The 23430-nt window shown below is 34.8% G+C and overlaps 1 protein-coding gene across 1 annotated transcript in view; it reads left to right on the top strand.

Moving 5' to 3' along the window:
• The window catches only part of LOC149803827 (protein lin-54 homolog), a 113547-nt gene that overhangs the window by 53470 nt on the left and 36647 nt on the right, over window positions 1-23430 (top strand). Inside the window, exons 7-8 of the mRNA XM_089953645.1 lie at window positions 3178-3249; window positions 20788-20933. Coding sequence (XP_089809771.1) covers window positions 3178-3249; window positions 20788-20933 — 218 coding nt within the window. The remainder of the gene's footprint in view (window positions 1-3177; window positions 3250-20787; window positions 20934-23430) is intronic.

Here is a 23430-nt window from a genome sequence, read left to right as displayed (position 1 = left end):
GGCAGTTATTGAAGGTCAGGGTCATATGTCAACCTAGTCATGTCACTAAAAATGGACACGATTTTGCTTTTGAAAGATCAAAATGTGTAGAAAGTAACAATGACATTGCTATAACAACATGTGCCATACGCAAGCATAATTTTCAGATCAAAGGAGTATTCCTAGTTTAACCGCAACAACCATTTTTTATATATTAAAATAATGATCATAACAATATATCACTGGCATGACCCGCTATGACATTCTACCCCCGTATCACTGTATAAAGAATTGATAAATCATGGCTAGCGAAGATTTGGCTATGTATTCTATCGCAGTTAAGAGGCTAATGAAAGAAAAATTTGATGTCTATAAAAGTGAATGTTTTGTTGATTAAATCGGGTGATCTAATGTTAGAAAGGAAGTAAATTGGAATTATAAGGATTAAATGATCATAGCTGGGTATTTAACGATGTGTAAACTTTACCTACTTGCTCACAAAGTTTACATTAAGTCCTTTGGACTTTATTTACTTTGTGAGTGATTAGGTAAAATTTACACATTGATAAATACCCAACCATGATCATTAAATCCTATATTTTATTTCCATACTAGCTTTTTTAGTATTATTTTATTCTGGGTAAATGAAATTTTAGTACTTGTCTGGATGGGAAAGTGGAAGGTTTTAGATTTTTCATCCTTTGCCCATCTTTCAGTGCTCAAAGAGCATTTTTTTCAGACAGCCTTGGGCAAAAGGCTATTTAAAAAATCACTTGTCCAGACTTAATTTCATTTGCCCCAAAGGGTGATATTTTTATATTTCATTTTTACACAGCCTTGAAATTAATGTTTTCAATAAAAAAAGAAATATAAAAATCCTTTAAATTAACTCTTTTTCTATGTTTGTTTGCCTCTCAAAATGGTTTTCTCAAAGTGATTTTTTTTTGTCAAACTTTGTTTTATACAAATTTGATTTGATTTCATAAAGGTTTTTATATAAGCCATTGCTCTGTACCACAATTGTATTTAGCTCTATCAATGTCTTCCTTACTGGCTGAATCAGCAGTTAATGTTCTTAAGCATTTAAAGTGTGTCCAGATTTAAATGGTTTCTTTTTATACTTTTAATGTTTTTTCATGACAGTGAACCCTTGTTCACATTCTGCTGTGGAGGTGTCACAACTATCATAATAATTTCCAACAATTTCACAATTTCTGCATACTCGTGTGTGGAATTCTGAATAATTGTGGCATACATGTCTGCTAATGGGTTCTCTCTATGTACACTGTATTTAGCTTTGCCTACACATTCTGTTTATTTCATCATCATCTAGATTTATAGGTTCTGCAAGTGTCAGTTTTATCCAATTGTTTTAGCTCTAGAAGAGCTTATGTAATGGTCTGTTGTCTGGGTTACACAAGTTTGTTACGCTACTCCTCCTAAAGGATACGGAGGATGAACTTTCCACTTGTTTATCTCATGGTCTGGTTGGTACTAAATAAAAATGGTGCCACTCAGACATTTCAATATGTCCACCACTGTGAATATCATGAAAATCTTGTAATCACTACACCTTCTGAATGGATTATGACATGAAAATGGTGTTTTCACTAAAAGACTTCCTGTGATGTCTAATATGGCCACCACAGAAGCCATCTTGAAATCTTGTTATTGTTTTTCTTCCCAAACTGAAAGTCATATCAACATGGCTGCCTTAAAAATCTTGTGCTGCTGCTCCCCATGAATGGGTGGTCATATTGATATGGGGTTTTCACCAAAAGATTTCAAATGGTATCTACTTGGTCCTGAATGAAAATGGTTCCAATAAGAATGGTCTCAATATTCAGCAGTTAAAAGAAAGAAATGGTATTTTCTTGAATTCCTTGAAATTCTTTTTACTAGTAGAGCATCATTCCCATCAAGGGACTCTTGCTTGAGCACTGCCCTGCATGTCTGTTGATAAATATGAAGTGATGGGGTGGGGTGGGGGGTAAACGTTCATCTACATCAAGTGATGAGGGGGGATCATATTACTTAGATATTGCAGGAGACCAGGTACACAACATTGAAGATATTGTGTTTATTCAAGCAGGGGGACAGGGGATAAAAAGTAAAAAAGTAAAAACAAAAATTGTAGCCATGAGTAATTATCAGTTTGTTAAAACAACTCGCTAGCCAAAGAATGCCAAGAATGGGGTAGGTGGGAGGTGAACGGGGGGAGGACGACGACAACTGTCAACATCGATTATATAATAGGTTCAGGTAAACCAAAAAAACTGACTTTACATATTTGTCTTTGTTTTAATAATAATAAATACTTCGGTTTTATTACTTCTTTTTTTTAAACTTAATAATTGCAGTTTTTATAAAAGCATTTTACCTAACCTATAAATCAGCCACTGCAAGCTTGCGCTAATGTCTACCCACATGATGTTTGCCTGGAGCCTTGAAGTACCAATTATTTAGATATTTTTAAAATAGCTATATTAAATATCACTGTAAATAATAATTAATAAAATAACCCAAACACAGGATACCCAGCGAAGTGGGGGACAAATAAAGACACTGTGAACACAAAATAGAAAAGAATGAACTTAAAACAAAACTCGCTGATACTTACACACAGCACATGATACCCACGTGATGTCTGAGCAGGACAGGGAGCTTACTGCTGACACAATAGACTCTTCTGAATCTGAACTGATCTGAATATTGCCAAAATACTTTGGTACAATTATGCAGTTGACAATAAGCCAAAGGAGGTGGGTATTTATGTGCTGAATATGCCTCTGTGCATGCCTATTGCTTGTGCATGGCATGCATTCAAGACATATAAGTACATTATTATTGTTATTCTAATTCTATGTTCTCGGCAATCGTGACTCACGTCTGAACTGAAAATGTTAGTCAAATTGATTACTTGTAAATAATTTTTTAAAATAAAAAGTAGATAAAAAATCACAATTTTTTGTGTGAAGAATATTGTCATATGATAGCCTACTTGTTATTTTCTGAATTAGCAAATTACATTTTTCCTCTCGCAAATTGCAACCTTGCGAGTGGGATTTTATTACTGTTGTAAGTTAAGGCATGGTGTTCCCTGGAATAGTGCTTTATATTTTGAGAATCAAATAGAACTTGATTGAAACTGACAGGTTTGAAATATATTTCTATCCAGTTGTATTCCTTCCTTTTCAGTTCATTGATTGAGCCTACTGGTGCTAGACCAAGAAAACCTTGCAATTGTACGAAGTCACAGTGCCTTAAACTGTAAGTTCCTTTGCTACTTTTCTTATATGAACTCTCTGAAAGTATACATTCCCCGAGTCTGAATTTTGTATCTGTTCATAACAAATACAGTCAAACATTAATTGTCTGCACAGCAGTTATCCAGAATTTGTTTTGAGCCCACTTTGACATTATCTCAATAAAGTGATCACTTTGGTGTCTGTGTGTGTTTGGCCATCTGCTAGCCCATATGTCCATTCACACCCAACATTTTGGTAATCATGGCTCATTGGCAATGAAGTTTATCTATACTTAATGGTAATTTTTATTAAGGGGCAGTTTCCTCCCAAAATTCAGCTTGTGCTGCATTTTTAATATTTAAGTTTATCCTAAATACAATATTTGGTAGACATTCTTTATGCAGCAGCATGTAACCAAACAAAAATATACATGAGTGTACAATTTTCCTAAATACATTTGCACGAACATATGTCTTTGCTTCTTCATATTTTTGAAAAGGTAATATTTGGTTGGAAATCTTGATATATATGTAATTCCACTTGTATTACAAGCAGTGTATCCCTTTATACACATTTGTGCATCAGGGGTGCACGCTGGAGAAAATTGATGCGCACATTTTGTTGCCTTGCGTTTTTTTTAATGCAAAGGATTTTCATAATATGATCAGGATTTATTTAATACCCAATGCATTGGACGATGGATGGCATCGTATATACTTCAAGTATAGGCATTGACTGGTTCCCAAATTTGTTTGCTTCGTGCCTTGCGCACCTCTATTCATATTGCAAAGTGCAACGCAGGGAACATATAAAACAATGAACCAGACTAGCATAGTCAATGTTATGACGGAGTAGCTTCCCCATATCTCGCGATTTCCATCGAGCTCAGCAAGCTGTCATCTAGATGTTTAACTTCAAGGCTTGTTGCACTAGAAAGTGATCTCCAGATTAAAATGTCATGCACTAAAAAGCATTAGCAAAGAAAGTGAAAGAAGCAGAACACAAAAGAGTAACTGTGGATCTTACTTTAATGAAAAATGGAGAAAATGATTCCCTTGACTGGAATACGGCACATTCATTATGATTACCGGTGTGACTTCTGATTGCGTGATTGCAAAGACTGCAGAAGTGAATAATCCTTTCGTGACAGGATTTTAGAATTTTTAAAAATCTGCCCTCGTTCGCCATAAGATATCTGGAGAACACATAATAACCTAAGACATTATTTCACAACAAGGATATCAGTAAACTTGCAGAGACAAATGCGTTATTTGGATTACAAAGTCAGCGGGTCATTGCAGATTTTGTTGGTTTTTAATTTTTGCTGCAATAAAAGAAGGATCTTAAAGTTCAGATGTAACTTATTAAAAAGAAGATGAATCATTATCCTCCTTGATATTTGGATAAATGTGTTCTAGGATGAAGTACAACGAAACCTATGATAGTAAACATTTTATGAAAGGCAGTAAATTAACTACCATTTGGTTAAAAAGATTTATTTGGCTTTTTGTATTGGCTTATATGTAATGTGTTGGGCTATAATATTGCTTGAGGTTTCTGTTAAAAGTATGACTTTAAAAGAAAAATGAAATTATTCTTTGAATGGACAATGCATTTGTTTGGTAATTGTGCATGTTGGTGTATTTGTATGTTTAGAGAAAGAGAGAGGGAGAGAGTATGTTGTGCAAATTGCAATATCCTATTTCCAGCTGAAAAAGTACGAGTCTTATGAAAATTTGTCAGTACATTTTTGACCCCCCACATTTTTTATTTGACCCCCAGTTTTGACACCAAGGTTTTTTTTTGTACCCTCAAATTTACACCCCTGGGGGATACACTGTACAAGTAGTAAATTTAGACCAAAAGCTGCAAGCCAGTGGTGGTTTTTTCATTCATGCATAATTTGATTTAATAATTTAGTAAATTTATTTGTAGTCATCATTTTATGAAACGCCTGCTTTGGAGTTTTAAATCTCTAACAAAAAAATAAAAGTTGAAACAATACGTCTTTGTGTGTCACTAAATAATTTAAACATATTTTTATGGCCACATTTTCAATATTATACCTTTGCAATAAATAATCCTTTTGAAAGTGTTTGAATATAGACATAACTAAAAATTTGGTGCTTGATTGTTGAACAAGAAGAAAAAAACTTTGTTAAAACTTCTTACTCTTCATGAATTGTGTTAACCTGTCTGTCCTTAAAGATCTCAGTTGTAACTTCTTCATCATTAATTGTGTTAACCTGTCTGTCCTTAAAGATCTCAGTTGTAACTTCTTACTCTTCATGAATATTTTTAACTTGTCTGTCCTTAAAGATCTCAGTTGTAACTTCTTCATCATTAATTGTGTTAACCTGTCTTTCCTTAAAGATCTCAATTGTAACTTCTTACTCTTCATGAATTCATGAATTGTGTTAACCTGTCTGTCCTTAAAGATCTCAGTTGTAACTTCTTCATCATTAATTGTGTTAACCTGTCTGTCCTTAAAGATCTCAATTGTAACTTCTTACTCTTCATGAATTCATGAATTGTGTTAACCTGTCTGTCCTTAAAGATCTCAATTGTAACTTCTTGCTCGTCATGAATATTTTTAACCTGTCTGTCCTTAAAGATCTCAGTTGTAACATCTTACTCGTCATGAATTGTGTTAACCTGTCTTTCCTTAAAGATCTTAATTGTAACTTCTTGCTCGTCATGAATATTTTTAACCTGTCTGTTCTTAAAGATCTCAATTATAACTTCTTGCTCGTCATGAATATTTTTAACCTGTCTGTCCTTAAAGATCTCAATTGTAACTTCTTGCTCTTCATGAATTGTGTTAACCTGTCTGTCCTTAAAGATCTCAGTTGTAACTTCTTACTCTTCATGAATTGTGTTAACCTGTCTGTCCTTAAAGATCTCAGTTGTAACTTCTTACTCTTCATGAATTGTGTTAACCTGTCTGTCCTTAAAGATCTCAATTGTAACTTCTTACTCGTCATGAATTGTGTTAACCTGTCTGTCCTTAAAGATCTCAGTTGTAACTTCTTACTCTTCATGAATTGTGTTAACCTGTCTGTCCTTAAAGATCTCAGTTGTAACTTCTTACTCTTCATGAATTGTGTTAACCTGTCTGTCCTTAAAGATCTCAATTGTAACTTCTTGCTCGTCATGAATATTTTTAACCTGTCTGTCCTTAAAGATCTCAATTGTAACTTCTTACTCTTCATGAATTGTGTTAACCTGTCTGTCCTTAAAGATCTCAGTTGTAACTTCTTACTCTTCATGAATTGTGTTAACGTGGCTGTCCTTAAAGATCTCAATTGTAACTTCTTACTCTTCATGAATTGTGTTAACCTGTCTGTTCTTAAAGATCTCAGTTGTAACTTCTTACTCTTCATGAATTGTGTTAACCTGTCTTTCCTTAAAGATCTTAATTGTAACTTCTTGCTCGTCATGAATATTTTTAACCTGTCTGTTCTTAAAGATCTCAATTATAACTTCTTGCTCGTCATGAATATTTTTAACCTGTCTGTCCTTAAAGATCTCAATTGTAACTTCTTACTCTTCATGAATTGTGTTAACCTGTCTGTCCTTAAAGATCTCAGTTGTAACTTCTTACTCTTCATGAATTGTGTTAACCTGTCTGTCCTTAAAGATCTCAATTGTAACTTCTTACTCTTCATGAATTGTGTTAACCTGTCTGTCCTTAAAGATCTCAGTTGTAACTTCTTACTCTTCATGAATTGTGTTAACCTGTCTGTCCTTAAAGATCTCAGTTGTAACTTCTTACTCTTCATGAATTGTGTTAACCTGTCTTTCCTTAAAGATCTTAATTGTAACTTCTTGCTCGTCATGAATATTTTTAACCTGTCTGTTCTTAAAGATCTCAATTATAACTTCTTGCTCGTCATGAATATTTTTAACCTGTCTGTCCTTAAAGATCTCAATTGTAACTTCTTGCTCTTCATGAATTGTGTTAACCTGTCTTTCCTTAAAGATCTCAGTTGTAACTTCTTGCTCTTCATGAATTGTGTTAACCTGTCTGTCCTTAAAGATCTCAGTTGTAACTTCTTACTCTTCATGAATTGTGTTAACCTGTCTTTCCTTAAAGATCTTAATTGTAACTTCTTGCTCGTCATGAATATTTTTAACCTGTCTGTTCTTAAAGATCTCAATTATAACTTCTTGCTCGTCATGAATATTTTTAACCTGTCTGTCCTTAAAGATCTCAATTGTAACTTCTTGCTCTTCATGAATTGTGTTAACCTGTCTTTCCTTAAAGATCTCAGTTGTAACTTCTTGCTCTTCATGAATTGTGTTAACCTGTCTGTCCTTAAAGATCTCAGTTGTAACTTCTTACTCTTCATGAATTGTGTTAACCTGTCTGTCCTTAAAGATCTCAATGGTAACTTCTTACTCGTCATGAATTGTGTTAACCTGTCTGTCGTTAAAGATCTCAGTTGTAACTTCTTACTCTTCATGAATTGTGTTAACCTGTCTGTCCTTAAAGATCTCAGTTGTAACTTCTTACTCTTCATGAATTGTGTTAACCTGTCTGTCCTTAAAGATCTCAATTGTAACTTCTTGCTCGTCATGAATATTTTTAACCTGTCTGTCCTTAAAGATCTCAATTGTAACTTCTTACTCTTCATGAATTGTGTTAACCTGTCTGTCCTTAAAGATCTCAGTTGTAACTTCTTACTCTTCATGAATTGTGTTAACGTGGCTGTCCTTAAAGATCTCAATTGTAACTTCTTACTCTTCATGAATTGTGTTAACCTGTCTGTTCTTAAAGATCTCAGTTGTAACTTCTTACTCTTCATGAATTGTGTTAACCTGTCTTTCCTTAAAGATCTTAATTGTAACTTCTTGCTCGTCATGAATATTTTTAACCTGTCTGTTCTTAAAGATCTCAATTATAACTTCTTGCTCGTCATGAATATTTTTAACCTGTCTGTCCTTAAAGATCTCAATTGTAACTTCTTACTCTTCATGAATTGTGTTAACCTGTCTGTCCTTAAAGATCTCAGTTGTAACTTCTTACTCTTCATGAATTGTGTTAACCTGTCTGTCCTTAAAGATCTCAATTGTAACTTCTTACTCTTCATGAATTGTGTTAACCTGTCTGTCCTTAAAGATCTCAGTTGTAACTTCTTACTCTTCATGAATTGTGTTAACCTGTCTGTCCTTAAAGATCTCAGTTGTAACTTCTTACTCTTCATGAATTGTGTTAACCTGTCTTTCCTTAAAGATCTTAATTGTAACTTCTTGCTCGTCATGAATATTTTTAACCTGTCTGTTCTTAAAGATCTCAATTATAACTTCTTGCTCGTCATGAATATTTTTAACCTGTCTGTCCTTAAAGATCTCAATTGTAACTTCTTGCTCTTCATGAATTGTGTTAACCTGTCTTTCCTTAAAGATCTCAGTTGTAACTTCTTGCTCTTCATGAATTGTGTTAACCTGTCTGTCCTTAAAGATCTCAGTTGTAACTTCTTACTCTTCATGAATTGTGTTAACCTGTCTGTCCTTAAAGATCTCAATGGTAACTTCTTACTCGTCATGAATTGTGTTAACCTGTCTGTCGTTAAAGATCTCAGTTGTAACTTCTTACTCTTCATGAATTGTGTTAACCTGTCTGTCCTTAAAGATCTCAGTTGTAACTTCTTACTCTTCATGAATTGTGTTAACCTGTCTGTCCTTAAAGATCTCAATTGTAACTTCTTGCTCGTCATGAATATTTTTAACCTGTCTGTCCTTAAAGATCTCAATTGTAACTTCTTACTCTTCATGAATTGTGTTAACCTGTCTGTCCTTAAAGATCTCAGTTGTAACTTCTTACTCTTCATGAATTGTGTTAACGTGGCTGTCCTTAAAGATCTCAATTGTAACTTCTTACTCTTCATGAATTGTGTTAACCTGTCTGTTCTTAAAGATCTCAGTTGTAACTTCTTACTCTTCATGAATTGTGTTAACCTGTCTTTCCTTAAAGATCTTAATTGTAACTTCTTGCTCGTCATGAATATTTTTAAACTGTCTGTTCTTAAAGATCTCAATTATAACTTCTTGCTCGTCATGAATATTTTTAACCTGTCTGTCCTTAAAGATCTCAATTGTAACTTCTTACTCTTCATGAATTGTGTTAACCTGTCTGTCCTTAAAGATCTCAGTTGTAACTTCTTGCTCTTCATGAATTGTGTTAACCTGTCTGTCCTTAAAGATCTCAATTGTAACTTCTTACTCTTCATGAATTGTGTTAACCTGTCTGTCCTTAAAGATCTCAGTTGTAACTTCTTACTCTTCATGAATTGTGTTAACCTGTCTGTCCTTAAAGATCTCAGTTGTAACTTCTTACTCTTCATGAATTGTGTTAACCTGTCTTTCCTTAAAGATCTTAATTGTAACTTCTTGCTCGTCATGAATATTTTTAACCTGTCTGTTCTTAAAGATCTCAATTGTAACTTCTTGCTCGTCATGAATATTTTTAACCTGTCTGTCCTTAAAGATCTCAATTGTAACTTCTTGCTCTTCATGAATTGTGTTAACCTGTCTTTCCTTAAAGATCTCAGTTGTAACTTCTTGCTCTTCATGAATTGTGTTAACCTGTCTGTCCTTAAAGATCTCAGTTGTAACTTCTTACTCTTCATGAATTGTGTTAACCTGTCTGTCCTTAACCTGTCTGTCCTTAAAGATCTCAATTGTAACTTCTTGCTCTTCATGAGTTGTGTTAACCTGTCTGTCCTTAAAGATCTAAATTTTGATAATTGACTTTTCTAGTGTTTAGTCGTCTCCCTAAACTGGAATACCTCATATATAACTGTCGATTGTTAGCTACACATGGTTTTCTTTTTTTCTGCCATTTTGAAGAAAATGTCATCATTAGCAGGTGTGTTGTGCATTGTATAGGGGGTCTTATCTTCTGAATCAATCTCATTGTTAAATGTTGAATGTTTTTATTAAACTTTTCCTTCCACTTGATAATTTTTGAGCCATTTGAGATAAAGTGAAAGAAAATTGCTAAAAGTTATATATAATCACTAATTATTGGTGTGTCATATTGAAATAGTTTCGGTTTCAGGCACCTTTGCCTTTCTGCTTTATAACTTAGAATCTGTTTAAGATAACCACAGTAGAAGGGGAAGAAAATTCACTGAATTTGGTTGTTTCCTATTGTACATGTAATTCAAATGGCCACAAAACCTGAGACAAGTAAAGTAAAGCTTTGGTAACATACCATCATGAGACAAGCAAAATAAAGCTTTGGTAACATACCATCATGAGACAAGTAAAATAAAGCTTTATTAACATGCTGTCATGAAAACAAATATCTGTAAGCTACAAAAATTTTGATTTTATTTTTGGTCTGGATAATTTGTGTGCTGATCAAAATTTCCAATTTTCCTTAATATTTTTCAAAATATTTATATCTTTATCATCGTCATTGTATATCAATGAACTCAGCAAGTACCATGACATGGTAGGTAAACCAAGTTGAATTATATTCTTACTTGCCAATGAAGAACACTTGCGTTATATTATGTAAATGTTCTTCAACAAATAAAGAATTCTTGTTGCATTTCTGGTGTTAGACATGGCTTCTTTGGCAATTTTTGAACTCCCATTCCATAGCATATGTGCTGATGCATTGTGAATCTCCACCTGATATGACATGGTACATGTTTGCATTCCAAAACGCATAAGCCACAGCATACTCTGGTATTATGGATGATTCCCATTTCTTTCACCATTAATCTCGGGGGGGGGGGGATTGAAGAAGTTGAATGGCACGCAGCTCATGAACTCTTCCAATTTGATGCACACCCAAGTCTTTTAAGATCATTCTACCCCTGCCATAGTGAGCTTTTTCTTATACAATGGCATGTTGAGGCTGATCACCTTAATAAATATATTCTTCTGCTGAAGTTCAAGATGGAGACAGTGAGATATATACAACATTCCCTTAGAAGGGACAAGTTTGCCTCAGTTCTACCCCAGCACAGACTGTTTCCTTCATGCCTGGCTTTTTTCAGGATAGACTTGTAAGAATTTAGGCCTTTGGTTGTGAAGAGAATCCCAAGAGCAGGAAGGCTCCCCACATGCTTATGAGGGAAAATCTTCAGGGACTTAGACCAAGTCAGTAATATCATTCGTCCCTCAACTAGCCGACTCTTTTTTTTCAGGAAGCAAGTCCTGACACACAAAAACTTCTCTTTCTTCTGGTGACACCTGGGAAGCAGGATATCACCTTTCAAGTCCAGTCTTCATGGCTGAAGTTGGTTATACACTCAGAAATCAGAGTCGCCTAATGAGGATTTCAGCACATGAAATTAGAGCAGGCCCTGCGAGCCTCGTGTTTGAGTGTAATGTTTAGATCAGAGACTTAATAAAAAGCTTTTGGCTGGCGTGCAGAGTCAACCTTCTAAAGTTTTTATATCAGAGATTTAGCTTCACAGACACAAACTCTGAATCTGGTAGGTCCTGTGGTGGTGGCCCATATGACTACAGGATAAAATTAAAGTCAACACAGAAACCCTGCCAGCCACCCTGCCAAGTGAGCTCCCTTGTAGATGTTTTATTTTGCTTTGTTTAAAAGCTAGTGACATCTGGTGACAATAAGGGGATGTAATTGGCTAGAGTTACTGTCCTGTTTTATATGATATAGAAAGAAAAGGTGAATTATCATTATTTATAATAGGGCTGTATGTAATAGGCAGCATGCTTATATTCTAATTTTAATGTAATCATGTAGGAATTTTCTGAGAAACATAATTTATTTTAAAAAATTCTTTTTTGTACAGTTTAAAATTATTACAAAGTTTGAAAATATGATGTCCCAAAAATATTATGGTCTATGTGTATTAATTACTGTATGTTGGATAAGTTGGTTCCCTCATCCATGATGTTGATGGTCACAGGACAAAAACTTTTACTTAAGGCCAACAATTATTTTTAAAATTTGGGTGATGTAAGAAAACATACTAAAAGAATTCTAAATCACCACATAAATGCTTTTGCTGAAATTTGTTGCCACCTATGGGCCAAGAATGTGTTGTTTCTAAGTTGTTGCTTGACAAAAGTTACAGAATCTTTGTTTTACAATTTATATTTATTTGGAAACAATCCCAGTAATAGTAGAGATAAAAATGAAGGAAATATCATTGGGAATATTTAGTAGTTTTGTGACCTTCAAATGACTAGGTAGGAAACTAGTTTCATTCTTTTATCTTTTTCATCATCTCACCCTGTTTTGGCAGATTTGCAGATTATGTAAGACAGTTTGGTGTTACTTTCAGGCAGCAACAGATGTGTTCCATTAAGTAATAAATACCTTAGCAGCAGGGAGGGTAAACAGACCATTTTATAGAAGAGTCTATTTTTGAAAATGAAGCTTCTTACAAAAAATAAAAATACAAGGTCAATAGTGTCAAACCGAAGCCTCTAACCGACCGAGATTTTCTCTAATTGTGTTAGCTCATTTTGTTACTTTATCTTTGTCACTTGTGTTTTAAAATTTGTATGCTGCTGTTTCAGAACAAATATTTTATCAAGATCTACACAATATTGTGACCTAGGACCATGTAAATTTATCATGATAAATCCGTATGGGGTAGCTTGTGCACACAAAAATAAGTTTTTGAACTTAATCATATCCATATCACCTGAACACCAAGTCTGATGAATATTTTGCAGAGTATGTGTATAGACTTCATTAAACGCAACTAAAATATTGCAGTTATCTCTCACTTTAGGTATTTGTGTATATCTCAGAGTAAGATATATAACATCAGTGTTTTTGTGTCTGCCTTGAGAAAATATCTGAGCTGGATTTGATTGTCCAGCATCACATCATTGTATACTACAAGGTTATCCCTTTACCTCATGCAAGCGCCTTTGGATGCCTCTGCTCCATTTGCGTGGAAGCACCTCTTGATACCTCTACTCCAGTCGCATGGAAGCGCCTTTTGACGCCTCTACTCCATTTGCATGGAAGCGCCTTTTGATGCAGGCTGTAAACATTAGCCATTTTTAGCGTGTTTGCGTAGTGCCACCTTCGGGGAAACCTTGTTAGATACCTCATTCATTGCTGTGAATGACCATTATGTCAGATCACATGGTCGCTGTTTATGCTCTGGTCGAAATCTGCTATTTAAAGTAACTGGGTCGTATTCTCCTATCTCCAAAATGGAGGTCGCAGATTTTGTTCAATACTTTTCACGATTAGAATCACAACTATGAAAGCTTCAATAACTTAGGTAACCGCTCAGATAATGATGTAGGTAGCAATTAGTTTTTATAAATTATCAAATTCATATGACTTAGTGATGTAGACACGGACCAAAAACTTGTAAATTTTTAGTATGAGAAGTGGCCACTACGTTTGGTCACGTGGCTTCACTGACTTGACAGTGAACGAGTTCTCTCAAGATTTTAAAGCACATAAAAAATTATTCTGTAAAAAATAATTACACAGCTGTAATGATTGGACTTGACTTTTAAAGTTTTCCATACATAATAGATGTGTATCAAAAATGTAAAATGGTTAAAATTGCTGTTAAACGTAACATACACTACATTGTTGTAACAGTTAACAGGCAAGCCTATGTGTATGGAGTCGAATAGGTAACAGGTGTTCTATTTATAGCACACTGCACTGGGTAACTTTGCTACATGTGTTTCCAAGAGCTAAAAAGTCATACACTCTTTGAGGTAAAGGGTTATTAATAAATCCATCGAGGTCATCTACAGATGGGGCTTCATCAATATTGGTGATAAAATAGATATCATTACCATCCTTGTCCAACAATTTTGCATTTTCATTAAAATCTTGAAGCACATCGTAGCATTACTGATCATCTACAGATGGTGCCACTAAATATAACTTATCCCACTTGAGCCATCTCATCAGATAAAGCAACAATTGCGTCTTACCAGATGGACCTATGATAATTGCTCTGATAGAATTTGGTAGCGCTGGATGATGTTTGACTGGCTCTTGCTTTCATGTTGCTGAGAAATCAATGATATCCATGTTGTACAAATATAATAAATAATATGGATTTATATTGTGTTCGATGCAGAGTACCCACCCCCACAAGTGGGTTAACAACAATAATAACAAAAAATAAAAAGCGTGCATTTACAGGCAAGTGTGTGAAATGTGGTACAAAAAAATTCCAATTTATCTCCCTTGACAAGTCAAGGAAAACTGGTGGTGATGTCGCTGTTTCACTGGGAAAATTCCCAGGAGCTCCATGGGCTAAGTATCCAGGAGAAAAACATCTTCCTGCATATAATTATTGTGGTCCTGGATCCTGACTTGATATCCAACTTCATGAGCAAGATCAACCAAGACCTGGAGAGTATCCAATAAATGCGATTGATCAAGCATGTCACATTCATGATGTAGCATATAAAAATAAGGATTTACAACAACGACATATTGCAGATATGAAGTTGATTCACTCTTTAAATTCCATAAAAAAAATAAATCTGTCATAGAAAAACTTGCTTGCTTCCTAGTAAAATCTGCGATGTAAAGTAAAGTAGTATTAGAATCTGGTAATTAATCAACTGATTATTATTATTCTAATGGAATCGATTTATTGTTGCTGAAGAGGATATTGGAGGGGTAGAGCAGTGATTAGTAAACTTGCTGATGCAGCAAATGTCACACATTCTGTTGCTTCAAATTGGTTAGCATGACAGGCAATTTGGCATATTTAACTACCACCACCTAAAAAAATTAAAGTATGCACATTTTGATGTCAGTACTCCCAATGAAGTTTATCAGGCAGATATTTAATTTTTGCAGCATGATGCTATTAAAATTGATAGGCATCAATCGTGCACATACAAATATGCGTTGACATTGCAAGTAGGTATAAAGCAGAACCATTATCAACTAAAACAGCAACTGAAGTTGCATCTGTGTTTGAACAAATTTATCAACATGGCAGTCTGTGATGGCCACAGTTGCTACAGGTTGATCATGGCAAGGAATTTCTTGGTGCAGTATCATCTCTGATGAAAAACATAATCTCAAAATCAGACGAGGACATGCCGCATTTCATCATGATGAGGCAATCGTTGAGCGATTTAATCCAACACTTGCTGAATGGTTATTTGGATATCAGTATGCACAGGAAATATCCCTGAACAAAATTCAAAAAGATATGAGATCTTGTGAATGGGTTGCAAGACTATCAAGTGTAATAGCTGCGTTAAATAATGAAATTACTTGTGTGATTTCTCTGAAACCCATTAATGAGATCACAAAAAAAAAACATTTACCAATACAATGACATGACTTCTTTCAAAACAACCAGTACTAGGTAATGTAACTGTAAGATATTTATATGATCCTGGTGAACTTGAAGGGGGTAAAAAAAAAGAGCAACTGATTCTATTTAGAGTGTGACCACACATAAAATTTCCAACCTGGTAAGATGCATGGGTAGACCTGCAATCTACAGATTAGATTCAACTGCTCCTCAATGTGGATTTGTACGTGAACAATTACAAGTAATTCCTGAAGACACACAATTGCCACCACATTCACTTTTGTGAATTGGTGCCTCGACATCAGTTATATTCAAGAAAGGTCAGCATCATATTTTCGCATGCGTGACCAAGACAGCAATTAATTCTATCTATGGTAAACTGTCTTGGATTATTATTTTAATATTGCCACAACATTACTGTCTTACAGCTTGCACAATGATTATTCTGTTGTTGTTTTAATGTCATGATAAATTCAGCATCGAGATCAAAGTCTTGCTTATTTTTTTGTGACACTGTTTGTAACTAAAAAAAGATTCTTATGTGGCCGAGTGGTCTAAAGCGCTCTCCGTTACAGATCACTGCCATCTCACCTCTGTCTGCGTGGGTTCGAGTCTCGGATTCAGCCTATGTGGGTATGTGAGAAAGCTTGCCAGTAGCTTCTCGTGGGTCGGTGGTTCTTTCCGGGGTTTTCCCGGGTTCTTCCTCCACCATTAATACTGGCCGCCATGTATAGCTTATCGTGTGCTAAAAAATGGCATTAAACCCTAAAACAACAACAACAACAAGATTCTTATGTCATTGTTGATTTCCTGAGTTTGATTATTATTTTATGTGAAGTCTATGATAACCCTCTGCAGATGAGATATTCTTCTGACTCGAGACACTGCAAGATAAACTAAATTTGACCATTTGATGCGATCATCAACAATCCAGATATTTGTATCTGAAATAGTTAATCCATGTGACGAATGAATCGTTACATCATATCCTAGCATCCATGGAGTTTTATCCTTCGTTAACGCACTCACAACAACACTGACGGGAACTAAAACAATGTCATTTAACAGAAAGATTTTGTTTACTATCATGACGTAGAATTTCAGTGTCAATATTTTGCCGTAGAGTATCTGCTGGGCGATAACACAATGGTACCCATAGATTTGAAAATTTTACTTTATGTAACAGAAATAATTGTTGTTGAAGTGTATCACGAACTATCTTTCTACTTGCAACTATCAAGTCATCTGGTTTCCATAAATTAAAAAATTTGTTCATAGGAGTTTCTGAAGTTATCTCGTGCATTATTTCACACTGAATTTTATTTGGTTGTAGTCTGATTAATTTCTTAAGCTCTTTTAATTCTGGATCAGGCACTTTATGATCATCAGTTATTTTTTTATAATGATCAACAAATGTTTTTAACCATTCATGCAGAGACAATCCAACAAAAGGTGGCAGTTGACCATGATTGCCACACATTATCACCAGTATTTTTTGTCAACATCCAATGAAGAAATATTTTTAATGTCTCCAGCAACACTGTACATATTTCGTCTCAGATAATAATCTTTGGAATATATTTTTCACTCATTCGTTCAGGAGGCCATGTATCTTCCTTCCATCAGAAAAAGCTATAAGTATGAGATTTTACTCCTTGCTCTTTCATTTCTCTAGCGAGTCTATGTGTAGGGGTTAACACAGTTATATCAAGTCCATGAAATAATTCAATCACACATGTTGTTTTACCAGAACGGCCCAGTTCATTAAGATAAACAGTCTTATGTCTGGTCACAGGATTATATACCGATGGTGCTGGTGACAATTTTGATATTTGATTATTTTTGTAATAAATATCCTTCATGTTTCAAATATCGGCAGATTCAGAATAACTATCTTTTCTTGTTTTATTCTCCATTCACCCCATGATGCATCAGCGCCATTATGTAATTGTTCTAGCAATCCTGTATTTTTTTATTGATATAAAATGAATCTGTAGTGACTCTAACAGTGGCATCAGGAAATCTATTTTTCATCAATAATAAATTTATCGAAACGTACGCGAGCATTGAAGATCTTAAATGAGTAAACTGCAGTGACTCACCATCAGTGTCACTCACAGTTGTACCTAATTTAGTTCCATCTGATAAATTAACATTACTTCAACTTACAAATGTGTTTCTCTTTGTTGTATCAGTAATTATAAAATCGAGTTCAGCATCATCTATAATTAATTACAATGCTGGTTATGATCATATGATCTTCCTTGCATAAATTTGTCAATTATTTTTCTGCCGAGATCTTTTGTGATTTTATTCGCAAAATGAGTTAGGATTCTCATCATCAGAATATTTCGTTTGTTGTTGTAACCAAACTTGTTTCTGCAGACGATATGATATAATTGCTTCACTTACAATCAACAATATCAATATTTTTACACTGGTATAAGATCCTTTAAAACGGCTAATTCGGCTATTTTTCAGTTGCTTTAGTGGTTTGCTCCAACATGGGAAGAAGACTTTTGGTAGCCTTTGTAACTCCTTTGTTAGCCTAAGTAACCGGTTTAAATACTTGTTCTGCACCTACTCCTAATTCCACCTGAGACTCTTGACACGCTTGTAGTTGCTGCTTGACAGATTTATGAACAGGGAGATATTTTTTAATTGACTCAAGTCGCTGCCGACCTAGTTTAGCTGTGTGAGATTCCATTATTGATATAATAATGATTTAATTACACCACACTGGAGCAGCAGGGAGAGTGACGATCAACAGTGAGTTATTTAAGATAAATATTTATAACTTTTCACAAATAGAATGGTTCAGACAATGATCTGTGTTCACTAGGGCCTATACAAATAGCATAGAAAAGCATATTGTTGCCAAAGGCTATCAGATATCTATCCTAGATGTACCATTTTACAAGTCAGTCAAAACACTAAATTCGAGAAAAAAATCCAATTGAAGGTTTTGGTGGAAAAGTAAGAGGATCAGAGTCAATAAGCCAAAATGAAGATAAAGTATTATCTCTGCTGGCTATATGGACTGTCACACACAATAGCTGCTTTGCAATTTTCCCTGATTAACTATTATGATACAGTGTTAGGCTAGTGATGGAAGCCTTATAGGTCATGGCTGGGGTCCCTCCAACAGTGAGCATGCAGGTGACAGGGCAAGAACATATCATCTTTAGCTGGTAATAAAATTGGCAATAAATATACTTACATTTATGTATCTTGAATTTACGCAAAATGTACTTTCTTTGTTCTGCAAATCTGAATGACATGACCGATGTCATTCATTCCAAGATTTGATACACACTGCGAAATTGTGTTGTAATTTCAACTACATTTCCGACTGAAAGCCTTACTGCACTCAAAATGAAATGAATGTGTTATTCATTAGCATCTTTCCAATAATTTCTTTTGAAAGAATTAATATGTTTCACATATCATGATTCCAAACAATCAGTGAAAAACAGAAACAGAGGAACAATTCATTCATTGCCAATTCACTGCTCAAATCACATGTACAAAATATGGAATTAACTTAATTATATATATAAAAAACAGTCCATTACAAGAACAAAAGCAAAATTCTGAGATCAACAGAAAAACAAAATCCATCCATTCCAGACCAGTGTGCATTCATTCACAATATGACTCAAAATTGTAATTTTAAGTAGACTAAAACAAAGCACACAATGAAGTTCAAAGGTCACTGGGCGGTGCTATGTGGGCATTAATATTGTTAGGGTGTATTGATGAATCTAAGGTCGTGTATTTATTTTGGAATGTATCATAAATTCAGTTACATGTACTTTGTTTCTTTTAGTGCATGCTTTTTATTTTTAAGCTTGAGGTATAAAAACCATTTTTAAGAAAAAGGTTACTGCATTTGTATGGGAAAATATGAACTCATTTTTTCCCCCATATAGAGGCAGTAACCAATAATCATTACATACCCATTTAATCTTACATGCTTCATCTGACATTTGGTACAGCTGTTTAATATACATTTCTGTACCACACAGCCTGATTCAGACTACTGTACTTGGGTGTCTTCTTGCATGTCCATGCTATCACGCAGCCAGATTCAATCTACTTTGGTGTCTTCTTTGATCACCATGTTATCACACAGCCAGATTTGAACTACTTGGGTGTCTTCTTTGATGTCCACTTTATCACACAGCCAGATTTGAACTACTTGGGTGTCTTTTTTTTATTTCCATGTGTAGATAATTTAGATGTAGTGAATCAAGTTTTTGAAAATCCAAACTTGTTTTGAATTTCATTGATACAATAAAGGTGAAAATATTTAGAAAGTGTAAAAGAGGGGCTATGTAGTAAATATAAAACTGCATTTGTGGTTTGTTCTTATTCAGCAGGGGAAAAGTTGCTTGGTATGGTTTGTGAATATGTCTTGGCATGACAGCCTTGATTCAGCCCTACACTGTTTCTTTCCACAGACTATGAACAAAACATGTATGCGGTTTTGCGTATATATCATTATTAGCTGGTTTGCTGCATACCACATTGAGGTGTCTCTTAACTGCGGTTTGAGGTTTGTGGTTGAACCATGGTACACATTTAGCTGTTTGATGCTATCTCGTTTATCACAGTCAAGGTCACTGATCAATTTCTTCCTCTTTTCTGCACTTTAACTCTAATGACTTTTGAGAGAGAGACAGAAATCTTGGTAACTTGTCATATCTATTTTGTAACTCAATAGTTCTATCACAAGGGTCACCAGCAGATTTTATAATGTATACTTTTGGTGACTTACCACAGTGGGTGGTGGATAAAATTCACAAAATTCATTGAACCTGGATGTTTTTGAATAAAAAGATCTCGTTAGCATGATTTACCAAAAGGCACTCAAGGGAAACAAATCAGATTTGGTATAAACATATTTGTGTTTATATCTAGATAATCTGATTAGATTTTCAGACCATTGCAACTGCTTTTCAGATTTTTTTACACATTTGTTATAGTTTCTTGAAACTTAAGGACTTTGTTTTACATGAACATTATTAGCACAATATAACAAAAATCACTTGAGGTAGACAAATAAATTTTGTTATGTATGTTTTTATGCATTTGTATATGACTTGATTACATTTTCATTCCATTATAGAAATTTTCAGATTTTTCTGCAATTTGTATGTATATCATTTCGACATTTTTTTCTAAAGTATGTGCATCTGTGTTTAACAAACATAGATTTAGTTTGTATTGTTTAAGCTTTAAAAGTTGACATCACAGGATAGTGGCTCACATAATTCTTATTTATTTTCCAGGTACTGTGATTGTTTTGCCAATGGAGAGTTTTGTCATAATTGCAACTGTATGAGCTGTTCTAACAATCTGGAACATGAAGAAGAAAGGTCGAAAGCAATTAAGTCCTGTCTGGACAGAAATCCTCTAGCATTTCATCCAAAAATTGGTAGGTGAAACAGAGTTTATAGAAAGCTTTGCATTGAAAGTCCTGCCAACCTTTACGATTTGATCGTAAGTTTAATGAAAATGACCTTTAAATTAAGGACTCACAGTATCAAGCAAAAATTATGGAACTATGATTGTTGCAAAAGGTCTGGATACTGCCTTGTCAGTGTTTGGTTTGGATCTAGGTTTCGTATTAGATTTAGTGGTGTAAGTCACGGAACCCAACTAACTCTATAGGAGTACCTGAGATGCTTTAAACTGTACATATTTTTCCATGCAAAACGTTTGCATGATCAAGCTGTTGCTTATAAAATGTTTAAGAAATGGCGTCCAACAAGCGATATGTTATCAAAACATCAGGAAAAGAAGCCTCAATGAAAGTGTTAATTTTCAGGAGAGAAGAATAATAATGAATGCTCAGGTTCTAGGAGAGAAAAAAACACAAGAAGGACACAGATAATTTTTCTTGTATTGGACATTTGTTAATTGAATTTTTCATGGCAGGAGATGTGATCGCTGCTGTTATGTAAAATAAAATAAAAATCCAAGAATTACATCATATTGAGAGATAGCAAGAAGCCATTGAGCTACATAGGGTTTGGAACTGCAGTTTGTGTAACTATATTGGAGGTAATTAGGGTCTAAGTGTTCTTTACAGTCTTGAATATAACTTGTGAACTTTTTAAATGCATGATTTCCCAATTGACAGAAGCAGTATATGATATTTTGCTACCCCTTACTAAAAACTTGCCTGGCATGTGGAAAAAAATTGACTGACTTACTGATAAGGTCTTGTTAGGGTTGGCAGGTCTGCATTGATGCTGTGAACTGATACAATAATATGACAAAGTATGTGTGTGTGTGTGTGTGTGTGTTGTTTGCTTTGCTTACATTGGGAAAATGGTGAGGCGCATGGCCAGTGATGCTGCCAGGCTGCACAGCTGTACTAATCATGTATAATTTACTCTTGTCATATGATTCGAACTTAGCAATGTGTGAGAGCTTATACAATAAAACCTCAACTGCCACACATTAAAATTTATATTGCTCAGATTAAACTAAGTCTGGTCATGTTTGGCTCGGTGTCAATGTGTCCACTTTAGTCTCTGTTGCCAAGGGTGTCTCTTGTACACTTCCTAATTCTGCATGAACAGAAATATATTTAGGTTTGCCAGTGGCCAGTCATAAGATTGATAACAGGTTGCTTTCAAGTTTCTCTGCTGAGACTAGTTACTCAGAGTAGAAAACTGAATGTGTCATTGACAATTTGGAGACTGTTTATACTTGGATGGATCTCAAGGGATGTCAGATTGAATAGAAAGAATTTAGAGTTGTTACGATAATAATCATTTAGGATATTGACCGTATTTGATTAATCTTCAAAGAAAAACAAATGGCTCAAAAAATTTCAGATTATGGTTGTGTAAAATTAGAATTTAGCCATGTACATTAGTGAGATTTATATCGTCCTGTCATTTTCCGCTCTTTGTCTCTACCACCACCATGAAAATTGAAAGGAAAATAAATGTTGCATACAGTTAAGAGAGCTACTTAGAAGTCATTGACCTCAATGGTGGTTGTAACTGCACTTTCTAAAACTGAACTTGAGGTCATTAAAGCCAGAGTGTTTAGTTTAACCTAATGTCGCCTTCCCCATGTCAGACTACACTTCTAAGCTTCTCAAATGCATGTTTTCTAAATTGCCATTAGCAGCACATGATATTTTGCTCTACATTTCTGAAAATTGATGTAACTTGAGGAAAAATACAGACTGCCTTACTGGGGTCTTGATATGGTTGGTAGGTCTGGGATCCTGAACACAGCAGATCTTGTTCCCCTTGGAAGATTTCCTATGAGACTTCTCCAGTTTCTGAGACTTCACAATTACCTCCTTTCAGCTGTTATTCCATTAAGATTCAAATTATGTCGTCACCTCATTTCGTAGATCACAACAGGTTTCTATTGGAGTTCCAAAAATGGCCCCGATCTGTACTTTGGTTCTTGCCTAGAACCACAAGAGGCCAGCCATAAGAGTTTGTGGTCCTGGAAGGAATCTTCTTGCCATATGAACAGTCTAGAAATGCAGGCCATTTGCCTAGCACTACAAGGGTGTGTCAACCTCATTACACAGAGCTGTATTATGGCCATCATAGAAAACTTGTTGGTTATGGCCTACCTCAGATGTCTAGGAGGCACTTCTTCCCTGTCTCTTTGTTTGGAAGTCTGGAGCCTCCTCAGATGGTGAGCTTCAGAAGGATTGCTTTCAGGGTGTGCCACATTTCCAGACAAAATTAATATCCTTGTGGGAATTATGCCTAGGCAGGTACATGCTGTCATTACAGTGTGATTTCTGCATCAGTTGGTAAAAGTAAGTCTCTTGGATGTAGGGGAAGTCATTGGTAGACTTGCCATATGACTGATCAACAGACTACCACTTTATATATCTCCAATTCCAGATCAGAGTGCATAGGCAGTGGATGCCTTCGGTCTGATATGGG

Source organism: Sinohyriopsis cumingii, chromosome 3 (assembly GCF_028554795.1).
Source record: "Sinohyriopsis cumingii isolate HCF-2022 chromosome 3, ASM2855479v2, whole genome shotgun sequence".
NCBI lineage: Eukaryota > Metazoa > Mollusca > Bivalvia > Unionida > Unionidae > Sinohyriopsis > Sinohyriopsis cumingii.
The sequence above is the reverse complement of the archived record's forward strand: the minus strand, read 5'-3'. Positions and strand labels throughout refer to the sequence as shown.